The following is a 24,732-nucleotide window of genomic DNA, read 5'->3' as shown; positions in this document are numbered from 1 at the left end:
TTTTTAATTTGGGGTATACATTTAAATTGAGCCTCTATTAGGGTGTCTTTAAAAAGTTTCCATGCAGCCCACAGGGATTTCATTTTTGGTGCTGTACCTTTTAATTTCTGTTTAACCTACCCCCTCATTTTTGTGTCATTCCCCTTTCTGAAATTAAATGCTACAGTGTTGGGCTGCTGTGATGCTTTCACCACCACAGGGATGTTAAATTTCATTATATTACAGTCACTAGTACCAAGCGGTCCAGCTACATTCACCTCTTGGACCAGATCCTGAGCTCCACTTAGGTTCAAATCAAGAATTGCCTCTCCTCTGGTGGGTTCCAGGACTAGCTGCTCCAAGAAGCAGTTATTTAAGGTGTCAAGAAACTTTATCTCTGCATCCCATCCTGAAGTGACAGGTACCCAGTCAATATGGGGATAGTTGAAATCCCGCATTATTATTGAGTTTTTTATTTTTATAACCTCTCTAATCTCCCTAAGCATTTCACAGTCACTATCCCCATCCTGCTAAGGTGGTCAGTAATATATCCCTACTGCTATATTCTTATTATTCAAGCATGGAATTGCTATCATAGAGAGTCTATGGTATAATTTGGTTCATTTAAGATTTTTACTTCATGTGATTCTACTCTTTCTTTCACATATAGTGCCACTCCCCCACCAGCATGACCTTTACTGTCCTTCCGATATATTTTGTACCCTGGTATTACTGTGTCTCATTGATTTTCCTCATTCTACCAAGTTTCCATGATGCCTATTATATCAAAATGCTCATTTAACACGAGGCACTTTAGTTCACCCATCTTATTATTTAGACTTCTAGCATTTGTATATAAGCACTTTAAAAACTTGTCACTTTTTAGCTGTCTGCCATTACATGATGTAATTGAATGGGACTCTTCTTCGTTTGACTGTTTCTCATCAGATCCTACCTGTATTTTATCATCTTCCATCCTCTCCTCCTTACTAGGACATAGAGAATCTCCATTAATAGATCCTCCTCTAAGGGATGTCTCTGTCTGAACCATGTGCTCCTCCGCACCTGTCGGCTTTCCCCCAGCCCTTAGTTTAAAAACTGCTCTACGACCTTTTTAATTTTAAGTACCAGCAATCTGGTTCCATTTTGGTTTAGGTGGAACCCATCCTTCCTGTATAGGTCCCTCTTTCCCAAAAGTTTCCCCAGTTCCTAATAAACGTAGGGAAGGATGTGCTGAAGCCATAGTTTGGTTGATCCCATCTCTAAAAATAACAATAAGAAAGTGACATAAATCTGATTCCGGCTTCACCGTTTCGTTCTTGCAATAATTCCTGGGCTGCCTTCCTTGTCTTAGTCCCCTCTGCTTGCCTTCTACTGCCCTTTGGCAGTAATGGGTAGCTAGTATCTAAAATGGAACACGCCCAGTTAAGTTAGCAGCACGCACAGCGTCTTTTGCCATGAAGGCAGAGAGATCTCTGGCTGTGCAGTCCCCAGAATGAGACGGAGCAGTCGTCATTTAGAAAGGCGCTTTGATGGTGCGGCATGATGCAACTCCTGAGGAAATGGATCTCACTGCAAGGCTGTGGACTCTGCCATTTACCCGCTATTTAGATGAGCCCTTACCCAAAACCCATTGACGTCAGTGGGAGTCTTTCCTCTGCCTTCAATGAGGTTTGGGTCAGACCTGGGCAGCATTAAATGTAGACAACTAGAAATAATTGTGTTAAATAATGGCAATATTTACAGCAGCTAGTCAGTAGAAGTGCTTGAGTGAGATTTGCCAGGGGATTACAAGATTGTTGGGACCGACTTACAAACTTCCCTAAAAATGATTTTTTTTTCTGTTGCAAAATGTGGTCTGGCACGACTTCCAAAAATCAGCTTTGCAGGCTGAAAATCCCAACGGGGATCTAAAAAACAAATTCATCATGGGCATAAATACACGAGCATGGAGCACCCTCTCCCTGATCACTCCACCAGGTCCGCTGTTCCAATCTGGAGCCCAGCCGAGGCACCTTCATCTCGAGTTGCAGAACCCTGCTTTTCCAGTCTTAGCCTCCCAACACAGCTCAGCCAATGCAGCTGAGCTGTACGTTTCGGAGGAGTCTTTGGAATCCCACCCCCTTCCCCATTTAGAGCAGAGCAACGGAGCTATCCAAGGGCCAGCGAAGCGAGTCATACTTGTACATGTCTCCTCTCCGACACCCTGTGTCCTCCCAAGGACAGTCAAGTTACAGTCAAGCTCATCTGTGTGCACTATGCGTCATCAACCCGGTTCAAGACCAGCATAGTTATTGGGCAGGAGAGCACTCGCCAGGAGCGGAGTTATGGCAGCCAGGGCGGTTAGGCAATAGGGCAGGGGAAGGTGGTATTCAGACACTTCTGCACTTCATTGGCTCCCTCGTTCCTCTTGCAGAGTCAGTGCCGATGGCGGTGATCATAGGCGTCGCTGTGGGGGCCGGCGTGGCATTCCTGGTGCTGATGGCCACCATCGTAGCCTTCTGCTGTGCACGCTCGCAGAGAAGTAAGTGCCTTCCCTTTCTTTCATTTTAAACACAACCGCTGGGGTTGGACTGAGAGTCCTGGAAACCGAGCTCACCTGTGTATACACAGCTTCCCAGGTGCTGTCCCGCCCTTGATCTCAGGATGAAAGGGGAGTGCAAATCCATGGCCCTGCCACGTGTATGTCTGTAGGCTGATGGGGACACCTGGCTGCTAAGAACTTGTCTGAGATCAACCAAGCCAAACAATCAATCAATGGTAACAAATTCTTTGGGTCCCTCAGCTCTGGGTTGAGTCTGTAACAGCAACAAGTCACCTATCCCAGGGCCAGCCCCCTGAGCTAACAGGCTGTGCTAAACTCTTCTCTCAGAGAGATGTCGTGCAGAGGTGGTGGCAACCTGACCTACAATCCATCAGCAGCCTAACGGCTGGCTAATCTGTTCCTAGAGCAACACTGAGGGTGGCTTCATCCAGCGGAGGGTCTGCAGGCCACTGGCTGGTGCACTCCTGGGGGCCTGAGGCTTGTCTACTCTGCAGGGAATGCAGACAAACAGGGTAATTCACAAAGGAATTCCATATTGAATTCACCAGCCTGACACCGAGGCAATCTGTCTATCACATGTGGGTACAGAACATTCAACACTACTTTTCACTCCCAGGGCACCTTCCAGGAGAGGATTTGAATGCACTTTAAAAACCAGATGGGCCAAATTCTGATCTCCCTTGTGCTGACTTAAATTATAGAGTCACTCTGGCTGTCATTTGTTAAGCAACAAAACACCTCTGCTTTAGTGAGGGGGAAACTGAGGCATGCGGCAGCTGAGTGCCTTTCAACATCATACAAAGAATCAGTGACAGAGCTGGGAATGGAATCTAGGAGCCCCAGCACCCTACTCTAACCACTGGATGATACTCCCTCATGTAAAGTTTATGTCATACAGGCAGGATACAAATACTGAAGTAGTTTCGGCCTCCGAACTTGGAGCGGGTGCAAAGTGTGTTCCAGATTCTATTTTTTTAGTCCACTTTATCATTATAAAATATGCATGTTCATAATAAGAAATTCCAGTCTCTAGTGTTTATGTTGGGCCTAGGTTGTTATGTGCTTTGCCGCAATGGGAATATAAATTAAAATGACATGAAAGGCACAGGTAAAGGAATGAAGGGGTAAACAGCTCAGGATCATGTTGCTTCATTAAAAAAACCAGAGGAATTAAAGCATGATTGTTGGCTAAATGAAAAAGGATCAAACCATCAGGGAAAGGAGCGTGATTGTTTTGAGCATCTAAGACAGCAGTAGAGAACAAGCAATCCTTGAAGTGCTTCCCACTATAGGGACTCTGCAATAAAAACAGCCCCGCCAGAGCTGTTCATAAGCTCTTTGTTTAGTTGCCAGTGAAACACAGTTGGTTTTCCTTTTTGATTGTTTGCAAAGAAATCAAAGAGCCCCAATTCCTCCTGGACTTGGGTAACAAATGGCTGGCCTCGTACAGCAGAAACGTGTGCACTTTTAAGAGCAATAATGACGTCTGATTTTGAACTCTCCCAAACCCCATTAGCAGCTCTTGCAGATATTAGCAAATTAAATCTTGGGCAGTCATTCATCTTGCATTTTTGTAAGTATTTCTGATGGACCAGGGACGAGCCAGTTCAGTTTTGCTGGACTCATTCAGCGACAATGTGTGATTCAAGCAGCCTGACAGAAAATGGGCCAAATTGCTGTTACCATGTAAATGGTCAGACATAATCAGCCATGCTTTTCCCCATCGCTTGTAGATAGCCACACACTGCCTCATTCCAAGGAGGGAGTGCATGTGGCTCATTATAGGCTTCTTCTTTGATGGAACCAGATGGTGCTGGGTTCTTTACGGGACGTACACTCTCACATTAATGCGGTGATGATAGATCAGATATGCAATGGAGGTGCCAAGGCTTGGAGCGGGAAGCAACGCCAGAGACTGAACGTGTCAGTTACTCAAAGGCTACAACAGTTGGAATAGCAACTGGCATGCCCCTGCCTGCTCTCTCCCGCCTTTGGAGTAGAATTCAGTGGTTGCCTGCTGTCTGGCTCTCTGTGCGTTGGTAGATCTGCTTGGCCTCGTCGGCCTTAGCTCTCAAAGATTCCTCGTGCCCTTCAGCAAAGGAACATCTCCACTTTTTCCCACATCCTCAAAGGTGTTTAGGCACCTTCCGCCCATTGGTTTCAATGGCACCTCTGAGGATCTGGGCTTTCGTCTCTTTGTGCCTCAGCACCCTGTCTGTATAATGGAGATAACAGCTGTTACCCTGCCTAGCCCAGATGTGCCATCAGTGACAACGGTTACTCTGACCTCCATACCTGGTGGGGTATGGGAAAACGGGGTGGTGGTGGGAGGGGGAGGGTTGCACTGCTGCTGTGCTTAAGCGATTTTAAACTTGAGTGCTTCAGGGGTAGGCACCTCAAGAAATGACCCAGTCTGAACATACAGAGCTTCTAAGGATTTCAATGGTGTTGCATGGCAATAACCGAGAACAGACCTTGGCCCCACCGAGTGAGCATGAAGCAAGTGACACATGAAATGTATGGCTGTCGCCTTTTGGGGTGCAGTCCAGAGCAGTGAGGGGCTGGGTCACTGCCTGCCTGTAACCCTGAGTGCCTTAAATGCTCCGCTGCTCTGTCATAGCCAGCCAACAGACAAGCATGCTGAATCCTGCGTGTCTGTGTGCTGTGCAGCCGTGGGGCAGTGCTTCGGGCCTCAGCCGCCTGCCTACCAAACAACAGCCCCACCCTGCAGTCCACCAGCTTTGGTCACACCTCCAGTTCTGACTGTCCCCAAAATCCCTGTGTGGAAGTGGCCAGCCCCCGTCCTGGAGCGTGCTAACAAATAATAAGGTTTGCTTTCACCTTTAAGAGACCATACCCAGCAGTTTGCCACCTTAACGGGATTTAACAATTCCTTCATTTCAAACACAGTCTTGGGTTGGTTTAGATTAAAGTTTATTCACAACAGGACATAGGTTAAGTGATGCCAAGTACAATAAATAACAGCAGAGATGGTTATCAGCAAATAGAAGTGAAAACACATCTAATGGAGGAAGGTTTCAGAGTAGCAGCCGTGTTAGTCTGTATTTGCAAAAAGAACAGGAGTACTTTTGTTGGTCTCTAAGTTGCCACAAGTACTCCTGTTCTTTTTGCTGATAGAGGAAGCTACAGTCTTAGTTTAAGATGGTTTCGCTCACCAATTACTTTTGGCCCAGCATGGCTGACTGATTCTCTGTCAGGACTTCCACAGAAGTATGAGGTGCTGGTTTCCCTTGTCTTCATAAGAAGATTAAAGCGGGCATCTCTCTGTCCCACATACTCGCAAAGAATTGCCTTTGCTCTCAAAGACAGGGAGGCTTCCTGGGAGCTCAGTCTCCTGGACCTCTCTGGGGAGCCATGTTAATTTTCTGGAGCTTGAGTTCCGGCTCAAAGCAAACCCCACTAGTTTGCTTGCTAGCTTTGTTTATGGCTAATATGTAAATGGTCCTTTGTCTAGGACAGCCCTTCTTATCACCTTTACCGAGGCTAGGCTGTCTTCCTAAACTTGGTCTAGTTATGTTATATGGCGGGAATTCATAACTTCACATACAAGGCTAATGCATGTATTTTACGATGATATTAATGACCAGTGTGCTATCAGTTTTAAGTGAGACCTCACAAGGCATATTTTGTCCAAATAGCACTGCAGTAGTGTGTGAATACAGGGGTGTAGGGCCTAGGAAGTATACAGCAAGGGAAAAGCAGATGAATAAATATCCACCTCACTTATTAACAGATGGGAGCCCTTCACAGCAGGGCAGATCTTGTTCTTAGCCCAGCAGACCAAGTGCTGAGTTGTAGGGTCTGTATGCAGGGCCTGATTCCTGCCGTCAAATGCATTGCCCACATGAAACCAAGAAGAATAGGCAGTTGCGATTAAAGCGCTACACTCAGGAGAGCTGGGTTCAGGTCCTGGCTCTGCCACTGAACTCTCTGTGTGACCTGGGGCAAGTCACTTCCCCTTGCCATGCCTCAGTTTCCCAATCTGTAAATGAAGGTGATAATATTTCTCCATCTCATACGGGTGTGGAGGATAAAGCCATTAATGTTAGAGGCATGCAGGTACTACAATTAATGGGGCCATGTGTCAATAGATACTTTGCTCAACTCCAGACAAACATCTGGGCAGGATTGGCGCCCAACCTGGACCTCCCACATGCTTAACTGGGACTCTGGTACGCCTTGGTTTTAGGATTGGTGCATGCCCAGTTAGATCACAGAGCCTGTCCCCCTACAAAGCTAGGAGAGAGTCCCCTGGTGGAGGCCACATCAGAGATGTAATTGACCTTAGCCAAAAAGCGAGATTTCCTTTGAATAACTTCAGTTTTAACAGGCCGAAGCCAAAAGATGTTCAGATCATGGTCCAATATCAATAAATAAATGAGAAAAACAGCTCAAACGCCCAAGCTCAGTGCAGGGCATTTGTTCCAGTGCAGCCATCTGTCACACAGCCTGCCTTCCATCTGGGAACCTGCTCCAACAGTTCAGTTCCCCGCTCAGACAGAAGGGAGCTCTCCAGTTTGTTTAAACAGCTTTGTGGGGTTAAAGCCTGCTTGGGCAGCAGATGCTGTCGCAGGGACACAGCTGTGCAGCCACTCAGGTGGGCTGGCGCTTGCTAAACAACATGTGCGGGAGGCAGTTGTGCTAATGAAACGCGCTGCTCAGAATGCCAGAGAAAGGCTGCGTGTAACCTTTGTGCTTCGCGGCCATGCTTGGGGTAGCAGTGGTGTGGCTGATGGTTGACTAGGCTGGCTTACCTCATTGACAGAATGGCACAGAGGGGTGGTTTAGAGCTGTGAAACTGCGGCGCGTACAGGACCGGATTTTCAAAAGATCCCTATGGGCAGATTTTTAAAAGGCTTGGGTGCACATCTTCAGAAAACCTGGCCCCATGTGTCATGATGGGAGCTCCTGGGTGCAGGGCACTGGATAACCTGTCCCTGATAGTGGTTGCTAAGCCCTGGAAAAGGTGGTCCAGGATATATCCCCTAAAGTTGTGCTTGGAGCTGCAGAATAGAGCTTCTCTGCGGGAGAGGTATTGGAACAAAGTGGTTCTAGTGTGCAAAAATGGCACCTTCCTACTCAACAGAGCTACTCTGCTTGTATTCAGCATCAAAGCTGCTGCCTTTAGTGACATAGGTACATTTTATTGTGCTGTGCTGCTGTTAGCCCAGCAGAGCAAGCTCAGCTCTGGGAGAGGTCACTAGGAGTCTGTTTCTTTTTGTGCATTCGCAACAGAATGGTTTAGCAAGTTCCAATCAGTTACACCTGCAGGCAGTGGGGGGTCCCACAGGTGACATAATTTGAAGGCACTGGTGTTTCACGGGTGTCGCTGAGGGAAAGAGTTGGCCTGTAGAACCTTTAGTACTGGTGATGAAACAAACAAAAAAACAACCCAGCTTGACTCTCAGATCCCAGGGGTAATTTATAAGAATGGCAACAATTAACATTGTAAACTGGATATTGTTAAACTGGAGTCAATGAGAGACATTAAACGTGGAATCTCCCTCGTTTTAGCATGTCATTTTTACAGAGCAGATCTGATAGTGATAGTCATTTCAACAAATCTTGCATGTACTTTGCAGATGCCCGGTTGAGGGCATTTGCATCTGGAGGACTGAATCCGTGACCTCCGTGACAAACATGGAGTCTTAGTTATAACTTTGGATAACGGGATGCAATTAGCAAAGATACCATGGGCTAGACAGACCGATTTGGGCTGAATAGCAGCAGTAATTCCCTAACGGTAAGGGCTTATCTACGGTTGAAATGATACAGTGGCATCCCATAGCACTTCGGTGTAGACCTTCACTACAGCGACAGGAGGGGATCTCCCGTTAGCATAGGTACCTCACCGCCCAAAGAAGTGGTAGCGGTGGTTGACAGAAGAATTCTCCCATTGATTTCTCAGACCCAAGCTATGTAGCTGCACCAACCTCACTTTTTAGTGTAGACCAGGACTAAAATGGTCGATTAGCCTCTCCAGGAGGCTAATGAAAGGATCAGTGGTTGAATCTTTTAAAACAATAGTAGAATTTCTGCAGCAAACAATCCTGCGCTGCTGCTCACGGCGGGCGCTAGGTGACCCAGTAATAAAGTCACAGTTTCTCCATCGCGGAGCTGAGATGCTCTTGCAATCTCCTAGTGGGACCCCGTTTCCTCTCAAGAGAGCAGGAAAAGCCTGACGCAGCTATGGCCTGTACAGCGGGGATTGGGGCATGCAGTGCCTGTTACTGCTTTACGCAGAAGCACATCACAAACAAATTACAGATACAGGAAGCAGCGTTACCCGGGGGGGCGATTCTTTTGAACTAGTTTAATACACCTCTGTTATTGTTTCTTTTATGACAAGACCAGGCCACAAGTTATTTAAGGGTAAGCCCCTGAGAAAGGGCTCTACAAGGTAATAATTGGCTTTTCCTTGTGATTAAATGCTGTGGCCTCGGCCCGACGAACATTTTTCTTACTCTAGGACAGCAAAAAGGAACTGTAAGAAACAGCAACAGAAAAAACAGAGCAAAATCATTCTTCTGGCATCCCAAGACTTGGAATATTCATGCTGCTGCTTTCAGGGGTTTACCTGGGTGCCAGCCTGAGTGGGGTTGGGGGGTAGAGGGCGAGGTTTGGATTTAGAGGAATACATTATCAGGAGAGGGTTAAAGGAAAGTATATAACTAGAGTGATGGAGTGACACAAAGGAGGAGATAGGTTTCAGAGTAACAGCCATGTTAGTCTGTATTTGCAAAAAGAAAAGGAGTACTTGTGGCACCTTAGAGACTAACCAATTTATTTGAGCATAAGCTTTCGGAAGTGAGCTGTAGCTTACAAAAGTTTATGCTCAAATAAATTGGTTAGTCTCTAAGGTGCCACAAGTACTCCTTTTCTTTTAAAGGAGGAGATAACAAGCTAAGGAATCTTTCAGCTATAATAGGTTCAAATCCAGCCCAGTTCAGTAGGTCCCAAAAAAATTCTGAGAACTGCTGAGCTCCCTGCATCAAGTGGGTCTCGGCTGCTGATAGACACGTCAGTGCCCATAACGAGCTGCCTTTGGCAGCCTCAGAAGGACAGCCAAAGGGGGATGGGCCAAGCAGGAGTAAATGCCCTCTGTTGCCTAGTGAAGACCCCTCCAGGGCCGTATGGAGGATGGCTGCACTGTGCTGCCTTTGTTGTGTGGTCTGAAGATTTCCGACCCCACACCTATCAATCCAGCACATTTTGCCATTGTGGAAATTAAATGAGCAGTGAAGAAACATGGAGGGACTGGCCTGTGCAGTGATGGGACCTGCCGTGTTTCAGGATTAATCCTAGAAATGTAGAGCTGGAAGTGTTAGCGTTGTTCTAAGTCAGCCATAAAAATGTTTGCATACCGTGGGGCCATGTGGGTACCCATAGCAGTGCCGCTGACTTGAAGGTATAAATTGTCCCCAAATCTGAAGTGGTTGTGGGTGAGGACACACTCACTCCACAAGGTGTGCTGTAGCCTCATCAGGGATACTGTTCCTGACATCTTGTAGTGCATCCTCATGTGGAATATTGGTGTAAAGAGCTTCTACATCCATGGTGGCCAGGATCGTGTTTACAGGAAGATCACCAATGCATTGCAGGTTCCTCAGGAAGTCATGGTGTCTCGAAGATAGCTAGGAGCGCTGGTAGCGTAGGGTCTGAGGAGAGAGTCCAAATAGCCAGATAATCCTGTTGTAAGAGTGCCAATGCCTGAGATGATGGGGTGCCCAGGGTCTCCAGGTTTATGGATCTTGGGTAGCAGATAGAAGACCCCTGGTCGAGTCTCTAGGGGTGTGTCTGTGTAGATTTGTTCCTATGCTGTAGCAGGGAGTTTCTTGAGCTATGGCGTAGGTTCTCCTCAGTGGGATCAGAGGATAGTGGCCTGTAGAATGTGGTGTTGGAGAGTTGCCTGGCAGCCTCTGTTCATAATCCGTCCTGTTCATTATGACGACAGCACCTCCTTTGTCAGCCCCTTTGATTATAATGTCAGAGTTGTTTCTGAGCTGTGGATGGCGTTGCATTCTGTATAGCTGAGGTTATGGGGCAAGTGATGCTGTTTGTTCACAATTTCAGCCTGTGCACGTCTGTGGAAGCACTCTATGTAGAAGTCCAGTCTGTCATTTCGACCGTCAGGAGGAGTCCACACAGAATTCTTCTTCTTGTAGTGTTGGTAGGAGGGTTCCTGTGGGTCAGTGCGCTGTTCAGTGGTGTGTTGAAAATATTCCTTGAGTCAGAGATGGTGAAAGTAAGCTTCCAGATCACTGCAGAATTGTATCATGTTCATGGGGGTGGGGCGGCAGAAAGAGAGTCCCCAAGATAGGGCTAAGTGTGTGGCTGGATAAATTAACAATATTGTTGGGTGAGTTAAGGGTACCATGGTTGTAGCCCTCTGTGGAATGTAGGAGTTTAGATAGTTTATGGTCCTTTTTCCTCTGAAGAGAAGTAAAGTGTGTGTTTTAATTGGCTTGTCTCATTTTTGTAAAGTCCAGCCATGTGGAAGTTTGTGTGGAAGGTTGGTTTTGTATGAGAGTCTCCAGTTTTGAGAGCTCATTCTTAATCTTCTCCTGTCTGCTGTAAAGGATGCTGATCAGGTGGTTCCTCAGTTTCTTTCAGAGTGTGTGGCACAATTCTCACAGATCTTGGGAGACAGGCCAGTCCTCGCTTACAGACAGCCCCCCACCCTGAAGGAAATACTCACCAGCAACCACACACCACACCACAGAAACACTAACCCAGGAACCAATCCCTGTAACAAACCCTGTTGCCTACTCTGTCCCCATATCTATTCTAGTGACACCATCAGAGGACCCAACAACATCAGCCACACCATCAGGGGCTCATTCACCTGCACATCTGCTAAAGTGATATATGCCATCATGTGCCAGCAATGCCCCTCTGCCATGTACATTGGCCAAACTGGACAGTCTCTATGTAAAAGAATAAATGGACACAAATCAGACATCAGGAATGATAACATACAAAAGCCAGTAGGAGAACATTTCAATCTCCCTGGACACTCTATAACAGATTTAAAAGTAGCCATCCTTCAACAAAATAACTTCAAAAACTGACTTGAAAGAGAAACTGCAGAGCAACAATTCATTTGCAAATTTAACACCATGAATTTGGGCTTGAATAGGGACTGGGAGTGGCTGGCTCACTACAAAAGCAATTTTCCCTCTCTTGGTATTAACACCTCCTCATCAGTTATTGGGAGTGGCCCACATCCACCCTGACTGAATTGGCCTTGCCAACACTGGTTCTCCACTTGTGAGGTAACTCCCCTTCTCTTCATGTTACCACTATATTTATGCCTACATCTGTAATTTTCACTCCATGCATCTGAAGAAGTGGGTTTTTTACCCATGAAAGCTTATGCCCAAATAAATCTGTTAGTCTTTAAGGTGCCACCGGACTCCTCTCTCAAATCAAAGTAAAATTCAGACAAAAAGTCAGTGCGAATCGAAAACCTGAAAACTTCCATTTCAAAAATGTCAAAATGAAGCATTTCAATTGGGGTGAGGTTCTTTCTGTTAAAAAACAAAAAACCAAACAAATTAAACATGAATTCGCAAAGTGTTTCAGTTGGCCCAAATCTGTCTTTGTCACCTGAAAAAAGGTTTGTCCAAACACTTTCACCCAGCTCTAATTATGATAATTAGCTGCAGTTTTCCTTCTGGCTTTTCTGACTGAACAGGGCCCAATCCTGTGAGCCACTGAGGGAGCTCAGCTTTGTCACTGCTGCACAGCATCAGGCCCCCCAGCACTTGTCTCTCTGAGCTCCTGAGGGGGTCAGTGAGGAACCAAGAGGTGTAGTATTATGGGACCATGAGACTTTATCATCTGGTCCACTCCAAGGGAGGACAACTGTGCCCTAGGATCACTTCCCCACCCCTTTTTGATCATACGCACACACCTGCCCTCCCAGCTGCACACCCTGCCTGTGGCCAGTTACAGTAGCTGCTCTCATGGGAAAGCAGGGGATGTATTTTTAGCTCTCAAATAGGATTCAGCCCACTGGCTAACAGTTTGAGAGCCAGCGGCAAAGGACATTTAACTAAACCGATCTGTTTGGAACACCTGCAAAATCTAGTTGGTTCTAAGTGCATCATTGTTAGAGGAGGCCTGAGCATGTTTGGTGCAGATCTGAAGGTGTTTGAATCTAGGGGGTTGGTTCAACCCATTGGAGAGACAAGAGCCAGTCCTGTTATGCAGATCCAGCTCTCAGTCTGGAGCCAAACTTCAAAGTTTAGGGCTGTTTGGATCGGGCTGTTTAGATTCACGTCCATCTCTGCTTGTCATCTCAGCCTCAGCCTCCTGTAAGGCCTGCTGTTTGGGGCTTTGGTTTTATTTTTCAAAGAGCTACTGCCATCCTTTGGGAAACCAAAAGGAAGTAGTTGTTCCCGAAACAACCCTGCCTCTAAATCCCATTTCCCTTCCGCATGCTGTCCTAATGCATGTGGGGCAGTAGGGCAATTGCACAGGCCTCAGCTGGGGTTCCCAAAACAGTGGCTAACGCTTTGTTCATTACTTAGCCCCTTGTTGCAAAGGCCTCTGCGTGCTCTAGTGTCATCCAGGCCCTGAAGCACATCGGGAAGGCTTTTCTCATGGGCTTCCCAACCCAAGCAAAAGGAGGATGTGCCAGAAGTAGCATGAAAATGTTTCTTTTAACTCTCAGTTCGGGCCGGCTGGGAAACAAGAATTACGTTTTGCGAAACACTGGGGTTTTGAAATTTGATTTTGTTCTGCATCAGAACATAACGATCTTCTGAAATTGGGGGAATGGAGTGGGGCTGGATGGAGGAGCGGGGTGTGTAACCATTCAGCTATTGCTTCGCTTTGACTGGCTTTGACCAGCAGTTCCTTCAGAGCAGCATGTTTTGATTTTGACAAACCAGCATTTTCCACTGAAAAATTCCTGCCCAGTTATACTCCCAGTCCGGTGTTATAGATGTCAGAGGTTTGGATGAGGCTCCCACCATTTGGGTACTTAACTGAACCAAACTTCTTAGCCTGCTGTACCCAGTCACTGGTACTGTACAAAACCTTGGGCTTAATGGATTGAGAGCAGTAGCCCTCCCAGTTGATAATACTGAAGATGTATTAGACAGACAGTAAATGAAAATATGCTACTAGAGAAAGTAGAAACTGAAGCTTGTCCTTTTGCAACCCCTAGAGATTACTTTATCTCCCTGCCCACATTCCTCCAGCGTGATCACACACGGGAAGGTTTCAGTGGCCTATCTGCATTCTGCTTCCTGCTGGTGTTGTAGAGGTCACATTTTGATCCTTCAGGTCAACATGGAAGCGCACACAGACTGCCTAGCTCCCAAATGCTCTAACCTTTTTAGAATCATCATTATGAACCTTCCCGCATTTCAAAGCTGGTACCGTGATTGCCCCTCCCCCTCGCTCATGAACAGAGACTGCACTACTAATTCTAGGCTACAGGCCTCTAACACTTGATCTAAAGCAGCGTTTCCCAGACTGTGTTCCGCGGAACACTGGAGTTGCGCCCCATGGGAGTAGGTGTTCCGTGACAGAATCGTAATTAAAAAAAAGGGGTTTGTACTCCTTTATACGCGCTTTCCAGTTAGAAATGGTTAGGTCCAGTTATTTTAAATTTGTATTTTGCTTTGTTTTATAAAATAAAGTATATTTGAGCATAAATAACGCAATTTTTTATTTGAAAACCAGACGACTACAAAATAATATTAGAAGTGTTCCGTATACCAGGTGTTCCGTGTCCAAAAAAGGTTTGGGAAACGCTGATCTAAAGGATTATATTCAACTGGACACGCTATAATTCCTCACTTCCTGTGATCAAGAAGCTGTGCAGTGTTGCTGTGTGCTGTTAAATAGCTGCTCTGCTCCACCTCAGAGGTGGCTGCATTTCAGTGGTGTACTAATCAACTGCTATGTATTACTTAAGTACCTGGTCGAGTGTTGCAAAGCTCAATTAATGTTTGCAGAACACATTGCGGTTCGCCAGTTGCAAACGGCAAACATGTCATTGAGAGAGAGTCGATTTCTTTACTGTAGGATCTATTTATGTTGACAGTCGTTATCGGCAAGCACATATGTCGGGAGGGGGTTTGCTCGGCTGTCATGACTGCCTGCAAGTAACAGCTTCGCTCTCTCTTTGCTCAGATCTGAAAGGCGTGGTTTCAGCCAAGAATGATATCCGCGTAGAGATTGTACATAAGGAGCCTGCCTCAGGCAGGGAGACAGAGGAACACCCGACTATCAAGCAGCTCATGGTAAGGATTTATTGCCTTTCATGTGTTACTCCGTGTAACCTTTGACAATAATGAGGGCAGGCACGTGCAGGTCGGTGCACTAACGCCTGCCGAAGGCAATGGCTGCTCTGCCAAGATCTCACACCCGTCACACCGACTTGTAAGTTTCACGGCCATAAAAACTCCTCACGTGCAACTTTGCTAATGAAGAGGAAGAGCCAGGAGAGGTTTATTAGCGTAACTCAGCAGCCCCCAGGGCTAATTGCAAGGAAAGTTTGCTACCGCAAGAAGGAAATTGCTGCAAACTGCAAATATGGAGGCACAGTAGGTCGAACAATATATAATAATAAACTAATTAGTGGGGAATAACTGTGCTAGGCTGAAAAAAAAGCCTTGGAGATTTATATGTGCACAAGAAGTGGATTTGCATGTAGTCATTTGCAGGTAGAGGTGGTTAATTTTTGCTCGTGACCTGCCCTCCCACCATGCCAGTGTCATGACTTGCAGCTGCAGTAGCCTCAGGCTCTCACCGCTTAGGGGGCATTAGCTGAGCCAGCAGAGTTCCCGAGAGAGTTGGGAGAACTGCAGGAGGTGGCATGGGTGAGCCAGGAGGTGGCGCACTCCTCTCAGACAGGAGTGAGCCAATGCCCCACCATGATGCTAGGCAGCCTTAGGCACCTGGAGGTGCTGTCTTTCTGGGTCAATAAAGACCTCCAGGAGACCCTGGCCTGTTACCAATGGGGGTTAATACAGCCCGCATCTTTGTCCAGTGGACGGAGTGGCTCAAACGAGGGGCGGGCTCTGACCTCGAAGGGTATGTCTAACCCGGCGAGGGGAGTTGGGTTTCAGAGCCTGAGCTTCACTCCAAGGAGGAATTGCTATTTTTAAGTACCCTAGCAAAAGCCTGAGGCAGTAGACCTGGGCTCTGAGTCTCCCTGCCATGGAGGTTGGTTTTTTTGTGTGCGGTCATTGGTTCAAAACTAGCCTGAGTCATTTGTGAAGGAACGTCCTTACCCCCAGAAGGCTGTTGGGGAGCCTTGTGAAATGAGCTGGTGGGAGCAGGCATCTTAGTCTAGCTGAGGAAGAAAAGGGGTCTGCACCCCACTTGCCCGTTTTGGGTTGGTTACGGAGCCATGACTCTCCCTTTCCTCCCCCAGGTGGGTCATGGCTAGAGTATATTGACTGGCATAAACTTGCACTGACTGGCATGGTCTGTGCACCAGGGACTTGCTGGGTCTGCTAGTTCAACCTCCTCAAATCAAGATGCCATAAGCCAAGGTGCCTGCACAGCAATCGGCACCTCCTTAGGGAGAATTATTGCTATTACAGGTCTTCACATGCTGGCCATTGGCCTCCAGTTATAGAGGCGAAACCTTCATCCACAGATCTTCCCCTGCTTGTACAGAAATGGGGGATAGTAGGGTTTGGGGCTGCAGCCACTTCCTCTCCATTTGCCCAGGGTTAGAGATCCATGTGATTGAGGAAGCAAGCTGGGGATACATACATCATGCTCCATGGGGATTGCAGGGGAAGTTACCCTAGCTTGAGTCTGTGCTACATTTTCTTCAGATGCATCATCCACAGTGGGGAGCCCACCCACCCTGTGAAAAAGTTGGAGAGAGGCAGCCACAGGCACGGAGCTGAACAGGATGCAGGGGGCACCCTGTGAACACAGGAGACTCTGGGCATTCGTGGGCCTGATCTAAGATTTCTCCTGCAGGATGGGTCACCCCACTGCCAATGGAAGAACCCAGAGGAGCCTCCTGGGCTCAACCTATCTCTTACTATGCAAGGGCAAGGATGAGCTCATGCCTCTGCCGTTCTCCATGTCCAAGAGCAGCTCTGCCATTGCGGTCACTTGCTAGTGTCAATGACTAACAAGCAAAACGTATGGGGAAAGAAAACTGAAGCGTAACAAGCCATCCAGCCATAAAAGCAGAAGTTAAAGGGAAATGCAAACAGTTTGTTGCATGTTTGCACAGTTGTTTGGTGGGGTATTCCCCCCCACACACACCTGAAACCCTCCTACTGCTTTAAATTACCAGCCAGGGCTTATCACAGTGCATTCACTCTCCCTGTGCAGAAGGCTTCTCTCTGAATTATCAGTGGAAGCACCAGATTGAGACAGAGCTTTGTGGGATGGGCAGAATTTATTTTAGACTATACATGTGTATGCCTAGGAAGCCTTAAAATCAGTCTGAAAGCTGGAAGAGTGCAGAGATCAGCTATTCCTCATTATTCTGACACTGTGCTAGAATGGGGAATTTTATGTTTAGGCCTTAATTCTCCAAGGTGCTAACACACTTTCCCCCACACAGGAGCTAAGATCAAATATAGAAAATGGAAGATACGCAGCAGCTGATCCAGATCTTAAAGGGGGCACCTAGGAATGTGAGATGTGATTGCAGGGCTCTCCTGTGTGATCTCCAATTAGATTATTCAGTATATACTTATTTCTAGCAGTGCCCTGGGAATGCCAGGAGCTATGCAAACAGCAAAGGATGCAGATGCACTACCCCCAAGGACTTTACAAGTCAAAGAGGAGGATTCTAAGAGAAACAGCTTCCTCTGTTCCTCTGCATCCGATGAAGTGAGCTGTAGCTCACGAAAGCTCATGCTCAAATAAATTGGTTAGTCTCTAAGGTGCCACAAGTCCTCCTTTTCTTTTAGCTTCCTCTGAGGGCACAACCATGGGACAGGGTTCTGCGCTGGGCTCTGTTGATGTGATGTGGGGAAAGGTATGTCCCTGCTGAATGATTCTGTTATCCCTGCCTGTGAAGTGGAACTAATGAACAATAAAGCCCACTTTAAATAACCAACAGATCTCAAAAAGTCGCTTTATTGAGGAATCACAGTGGAATTCCAGAGATTGGTGCTGGGCCCCAATGCTTTTTATCCGCTCTCTGGAGGTAAATATAAAATCTCTGCTAATAAGATTATGGATCACCTAGAGAATTGCCAAGTGGTGAAGAATGAGGGGAGCAGTCAGAGATTGCTTTGTAAGCTAGGCCCATTCCTGCCAAATACAAGGTCATCCAGCTAGGAACAAGGAATGGGAGACTATATCCTGGAAAAAGTGATTCTAAAAAAAGGTTTTAGAGGTCACCCAACTGAACGTGAGTTCCAAGGGCTAATGCTGTAGCAAAAAGGGCTAATACAGTCCTTGGGCATGTACAGAGGGGGAAAATCCCTGCCCTCTTTACGGCTTTGATGAAAATGTTATGCTGTACAAAGCACATGGGATCTTTTCTAGGAGTGACAGCAAATACAACAGTTAGCACAGGCTTTTCAGTCACACACAGTCCTGCCAGTTGATGTTTTTATAGTTACCAGTCTGTTGTAGCTCAAGTCAGTCTAATGGCCAGTTAGACTGAACACGAGTGAGGAGCTCGGTTCTGTCGCTCACAATCCGATGCTCCGAGGTTTTGCAGGACTGAACCCAGAGTTTCATGGCAAAACACCCCAGCTTTATACTTGTAAATTCCCATTTGAGTCCATGCATTTTGCAATGTCATCCTTAAGTGGTGGTAATCTTGGGGTTTTCTGCTGTTATCATTTGATGGTTGTTGTCAGGCTTCCCATCGTTATCTCCTATTTGTTGTCTTGCCTTCCAGGGGTGCCTGCCTCACCTCTGAAGTTGTTAATGCTGCTAACATGTTTAGCATCAGATACAATGGATGTTTTCTGATTGTCTCCTGCTGTTTCCAAGTCTCTCACTTTTTCTTGGATGTTTGTGATGGCTTTCACACCTTCTCTTTTCCTGATGCATGCATTCCTCATTTACACAATCAATCAATCTCTCACAGAGAAGACAGTAGAATACATTAAACTTCACTAAATCTTGTGGTCAAAACAGTTTACATTGTGGCTCAGGCCTTTAACATTCCTTTAATCTAATTAACATAGACACAATACAAGATCCTGTCTTTTACTCACTAAACCTTAAAACAAAGAAATGTATATTTAACTAGAGTGCCTAATTTGTAATCCAGAGAGGAAACCATAGTAGACCTTTTTTCAGAGTAACAGCCGTGTTAGTCTGTATTCGTAAAAAGAAAAAAGAAAAGGAGTACTTGTGGCACCTTAGAGACTAACCAGTTTATTTGAGCATGAGCTTTCGTGAGCTACAGCTCACTTCATCGGATGCATAGACTTATCCTAAAACAAAAGGGTGACCATAATCAGTCATAAGGATTGTTCTGGTCTGTCTCTGCCTTATCAGTACAGACACTGGCAGTCTATCGGATGCATTCCTACCAATGTCCCAGAGGGTCATTCTTAAAATGAAATCAAGACATACATTAGTACCTCTATTCTTATAGTACAATTATAAAATCCTGCTCCCATGCTGGAATACTGTGATCAGGTCTGGTGTCCACATTTTTTAAATGATGTTGAAAAATTGGAGAGGGTGCAGAATAGAGCCACAAAAATTGAGACCTGGGAAAAAAATGCCTTACAGGAGAGAGTTAAAGAGCTCAATTTGTTAGTTTATCAAAAAGACAGAGGCAGCTTGATTGTCAGCTTCACACAGCAGTCACAGCATCATAGAAGATTAGTGTTGGAAGAGACCTCAGGAGGTCGTCCAGTCCAATCCCTTGCTCAAAGCAGGACCAACACCAACTTTGGAACTCACTGTCTGCGAATGTTGAAGGCCAAAACTATACCTGGATTTAAAAAAAAAAAAATTAGATACATTCAGGGAGAATAGATCCATCAATGGCTATTAGCCAAGATGGTCAGGGATGGAACCCCATGTTCTGGGTGTCCCTAAACCTCTGACTGCAAGAGCTGGGACTGGAAGACAGGGGACAGATTACAATAATTACCCTGTTCTGTTCATTCCTTCCAAAGTATCGGGCACCAGCCACTGTCAGAAGACAGATCGTGGGCTAGATGGACCATTTGTGTGACCCAGTATGGCAGTTCTTACTACCGGGTTTCTGCACCTTCTTTAGGAGAACATACCAAGTACGAAAGTGTTCTTTAACTTCCAGCCATTAGTTCTTGTTTTGCCTTTCTCCACTAGATTAAAGCCAGACAGAAGGCACAAGCTTTTACATGAGGGTGATTAACCGTTTGGAACAAACGAGAAGGAGAAGTGGCGGTTTCTCCAGCTCTTGAAGTTTTCAGATCAAACACTGGAGCCCTTTCTGGGAGGTGCTTTAGTCAAAGACATGTTATTGGGCTTGAGTAACGGGGTGAAATGTAATGGCGTATGCTACACAGGAGGCCAGGCTAAAGGATTTAAGTCCCTTCTGGCCTTAAAAAAAAAAAAAATCTAGATCTCTATATGATAGAGACCCTCCTTTATAAAAGGCCTGTGTATGGAAAATGCTATAACAGTGCTAGATTGGTCATTTTTCTTAACTATCGGAGTCTCAAATCCATTGTGGGCTCTGAAACCCTAGCTGGGTACATCCTGCCTGTTAAATCAGCATCAGTGAAGACTGCAGAAAGCATAACAAGTCTTGCTGACTCTCCCACAGCTGCCCAGAGCTAACTGTTTCAGTAGCTATTATTGCTAGTAGCATTACGGAGGCCTCAGCTGAGCTTGGGCTCACAGTGCCTTGGGCACTATACATCGTAAGGGACAGTTCCTGCTCCAAAGACCTCAAGCTAACTAGACGAGGTGATTCACTCCAGGTCACAGAGAGCCAGGAGTTGAATCGAGGTTTCCCAAGTCCCTGTCCAGTTGCTAGACCAGGGGTCAGTAACCTTTGGCACATGGCCCACCAGGGTAAGCCCCCTGGCAGGCCGGGCTGGTTTGTTTACCTGCCAAGTCCGCCGGTTCGGCCGATTGTGGCTCCCACTGGCTGTGGTTCGCCGCTCCAGGCCAATGTGGGGGTGCGGGGGGGTTGGGAAGCGGTGCAGGCCGAGAGACGTGCTGGCCACCACTTCCTGCAGACCTCATTGGCCTGCAGCGACGAATCGCAGCCAGTGGGAGCCACGATCGGCCGAACCTGCGGACGCAGCAGGTAAACAAAGCAGCCTGCCAGGGGGCTTGCCCTGGCGGGCCACGGGCCAAAGGTTGCCATTTCCTGCACTAGACCATGCTGCAGCCCCATGACTCAGAGGGAGCAGATACAGAGTTAAGGAAACACTCTTCACCTCTGGACAGTGCAAAGTACAGTCACTCCCCTGCTGTATATTCCTCACTGTTTGTCCAGCATTGTTTATAGCAGGCCATTTTCTGATGCTTTGGCCCTTGGGGAGACTATTCCCCAGCCAACTGCCTCTTGCTGTTAGCAAATATTTCCTTTAACTCTGCTGCAGTAGGAGGGGAGTGAGCAGAGCCCCTGGTTCACCCCCGCAGATTCCCCTGATGTCCTGTGCTTTCCGGCAACAGCTCCATGCTCAGGCTATTGCATGGCCAGTCTCCAGCTGCTAAAGAGGTTCCTAGCAAGAGACTCCAAGTTTGTCAATGGAATGACAGATAAAATTCATCCTTGCTAAGGAGCAGCCATGACAGCCCGCTGGCAGGGATGCAAGTTGCAATGAGGTGGGAAATAAAAGGGAAACTAACCACTATGCTCACACCTCGTGAGGTCGTTGTGGGTGGCAGAGGGGAGAAAGGGACAATCATGAAAAAATAAAAAGTTGTGTGGATGTGCTATGGATCCCTCTAGGGGAAACCTTGAGACAATGTAGGACAGAGGACACTTTCTCACCCGGAATGCTTCCCATAAGCCTCCGTTCTATTTAGATCATGCTTAGACAAAGTTGCCGAGATCAGTGTTGGGAGGGAATCACTGGCTCAAAATCTAAGGGTAAAAGAACGTCCCAGATGTGGAAAAGGGCTCATGTGGGGTCTGATTTTTCAGGTGTTCGGCACCTGCAACTGGATGCCAATCTTCAGTAGAGCTTAGCTTCCATTAAGACACCGAAGTAAGGACCAGATTTTCAAAAGGGCGGAGTCAGCACCCGCATACTGTGCTGAGCACTTTTGTAAAATCCGGCCCATAACGCTGTGAAGGGAAAAGAGAGACCGTGCCCCCATCCAAACCAGTAAGAGCAAGTCAAACAGGGCAAGGGCACTAAAACTGCTTTTACAAGTCTATCAAGGCAAAAGGCATATTAGAGGCGGCACATTGGTAAATGAGGCAAAGGATGAAATCAATTACGCCTTTAAAAATCAATGAGGTCCTGAACTCCAGACTTAAAAATAAATAAATCTGTCTTTGACAAGAACAATGAAAGAAAGTGAGTGGGGTAACGGAGAAGTAATGCAGCCTCTTAGTGCAGGTGTGTGTCAGTAGGGATAGGAAAAGTGTGTGCGCACGTATTACACGTTTACACAAATTGTACTGATCCTGCACCTGTATCACTTGACCATGTGGAACATTACTGATACTAACCGTGTTTTTCTGGCTCAGATGTCCTTCTCCCCCACCCTTCATATGGTGCCTGTCTTCTTTAAGGGGGCTCTCTGACCCATCGTAGGTGATACTGGAAAATGGATAATATAACAATGCAGGGCTTAGACAAGATGCACGGATGCAACTCAGACGGCCAGACAGCATGATGTATAGCCTAAGATGGTAATGAACTTATAGACACATGAGTAATTGTTTGTGAAACACCAAGGGAGAGATGTGGAGGTCATAGACAGCTGGAGAATTACAAATGATACCAACTTTCAGGCAAAGGAAAAAGCATAATCCTGGCAATTGCTAGCCAGTCAGGGAATCCATAGCAAGAGAAAACTCAGAGGGGGCAAACTCCTTAGCCTGGTGCTATAAAGGAGCAGCTCGTACCAGGCAAACGTGATTGCTTTGCGGACAGAATTACAACTGAGTAGATAGAGGGGCTACGCTGGCTGGAATACATTGGATTTGAGGAGAGCATTTGACACAACATCTCATGAAGTTTCATAGAAGTAATTCAGACAGGTGTGGACATGCATCCTGGCTGGCATGTGGATTGAAGGCCAGTAAGAAGGCTAATGATAAACAGCACTATATCGAGTTTGGGGTGGAGGGGAGATGAGATGTGGGGCACTCTGTTGTTGATGATGCAGTGAGAGCGGTTTTATTTAACATCTGCATTAATGAGCTCCATGTAGAGTACTCACCAGGTTGAAGAAATTCACAGCTGATATTAGCTTGTGAGGTGTGATCATCAGAGAGGGCAGAGCGATCATTCAAAGGGACACACAGAGGTTAGGCATGTGGGTGGGAAATACCATAAGACTCAGCTGGGGGAGGTGGGGGAATAATTCGGGCTCTAGGGCCTCCATGGGAGGGTGAAATTTTGGAAGCAGGAAGAACAAGCCAGACCTTGGGGAAAGGAGTTTGCAGTGAGAGATGGTAGGAGAAAAGATCAGTGCCATCCTGAGTATAACTCCAGAGGCTTTGGGCCATAAGTCAGGGAGATGATGGTCACCCCGTACACTGCTCTGGGGAGAGCTCATGGGGGATAGGATGTCCACGACCAGAGAGCATTGAGAATGCTCAGAGGGTGTTTAGAGAAATGCCACCCAGCATGGCGGAGCACAGACTTGAGAGAATAAAAGAGGCATCGTACATTGGGACATCACAGCAGGGAGGCTGGCAGGCCACCGAGACCAGAGGGATTCGTTAGTGTGGCTACAGGGATAGAACCAGGGGCAAAGGGATGAAATCAGTGTCAATTTTCCCTTTCTGAAGTATCAGGAAACATTTCCAGATGGTGAAATGTATCAGGCTATGGAATTGTCTCCCAAGGGAAGAGGTGAAACCTCATCAACATTTTAAATCCAGACTGGACAAGGCACTGGAATGTGTACTGCTCTCAGTCACCATGCACTGGGTTAGGGGCATAGACTGAATTACCTAGTAGATCTCTTCCAGCTCTAATACAAGGAGCAGCATAATCTAGTGGGTAGAGGCACGAGACCTTAGTTCTGTTCCCACCTCTGGCACTGAGGCGGTGTCCTCCCCGGGCCTCTGTGACTCCGCCTCACAGCTTTGCTTTTCAGTGCAAGAGTCAGTCCTGTTCACTTGATGCCTCAGTCTTGCAGGGGCCTCAATGTTTGGCACACTGAGGATACTGGCCATTCTGCCCTGTTAAAGATTGTCCCTTCTGTTACCAAGAAAGCTGCTGACGCTAATCAGATTTGCAGATGACACAAAGCTGGGGGGGGGGGGGGTTGCCAATACTTCAAAGGATAGAGCTAAAATTCAAAGAGAGAACTGGGCTAGAGATGACAAAATGAAATTCAGCAAAGACAGATGTAAGGTGCTACACTTAGGGAAGAAAAAACAAATGCAGAAATACAGCATGGGGGATAACTGACCGAGAAGGATCTGGAAGTTGTGGTGGATCACAACCTCAACAGGAGTCAGCAATGCCATGCTGTTGCAAAAAAAGCAAATCCAGTTTTAGGTTGCATTAACAGAGGCAGAGCGTGCAAGTCACAGGAGGCGATAGTATCACTCTATTCGGCACTGGTTAGGCCTCAGCTGAAGTACCGTGTCCAATTTTGGTCACCAATATATAGAAAGGATGTAGAGAAACTGGAAAGGATCCAGAGGTGAGCAACAAAGATGAACAAAGGGATGGAATACAAGCCATCTGAGCAAAGTTTGGAAAAGTGGAGATTAAGGGGGGGGATATGAGGGCGGTCTTCAGATACTTGAAAGGCTGCCATAAAAAGATGGAGGAAAAGTGTTCTCTCTTACCACATAGGGCAGGACAAGCGGCAATGGGTTCAAACTACAGCAGAGCAGATTTAGATTAAATCTCAGGAAAAACTTCTTAACTGCAAGAACAGTTGGCCACTGGAACAGACGCCTAGGGAGGTTCCTTCACTGGAGGTTTTCAAAAGGAGGCTGGAGCCGTCTGCCTTGGGTGTTTAGACACAACAAATCCTGCAGCTTGACAGGGGCTTAGACTAGATGGCCTGGCGATCCCTTTTAACCCTATGGTTCTGTGGAAACTAATACATAGGGATAGATCCACAAGATG

The 24,732-nt window shown here is 46.7% G+C and overlaps 1 protein-coding gene across 3 annotated transcripts in view; it reads left to right on the top strand.

Annotated features, from left to right (window-relative positions):
* Positions 1–24,732, top strand: part of KIRREL3 (kirre like nephrin family adhesion molecule 3) — a 738,745-nt gene that overhangs the window by 693,735 nt on the left and 20,278 nt on the right. For all 3 annotated transcript variants that reach the window (XM_074936864.1, XM_074936865.1, XM_074936866.1), the window contains 2 exons: positions 2,396–2,503; positions 14,696–14,805. In XM_074936864.1, the coding sequence (XP_074792965.1) occupies positions 2,396–2,503; positions 14,696–14,805 (218 nt within the window). The remainder of the gene's footprint in view (positions 1–2,395; positions 2,504–14,695; positions 14,806–24,732) is intronic.

This window comes from Natator depressus, chromosome 22 (assembly GCF_965152275.1).
Source record: "Natator depressus isolate rNatDep1 chromosome 22, rNatDep2.hap1, whole genome shotgun sequence".
In the NCBI taxonomy this organism is placed as follows: domain Eukaryota; kingdom Metazoa; phylum Chordata; order Testudines; family Cheloniidae; genus Natator; species Natator depressus.
This window is presented reverse-complemented; position numbering and strand designations above follow the sequence as displayed.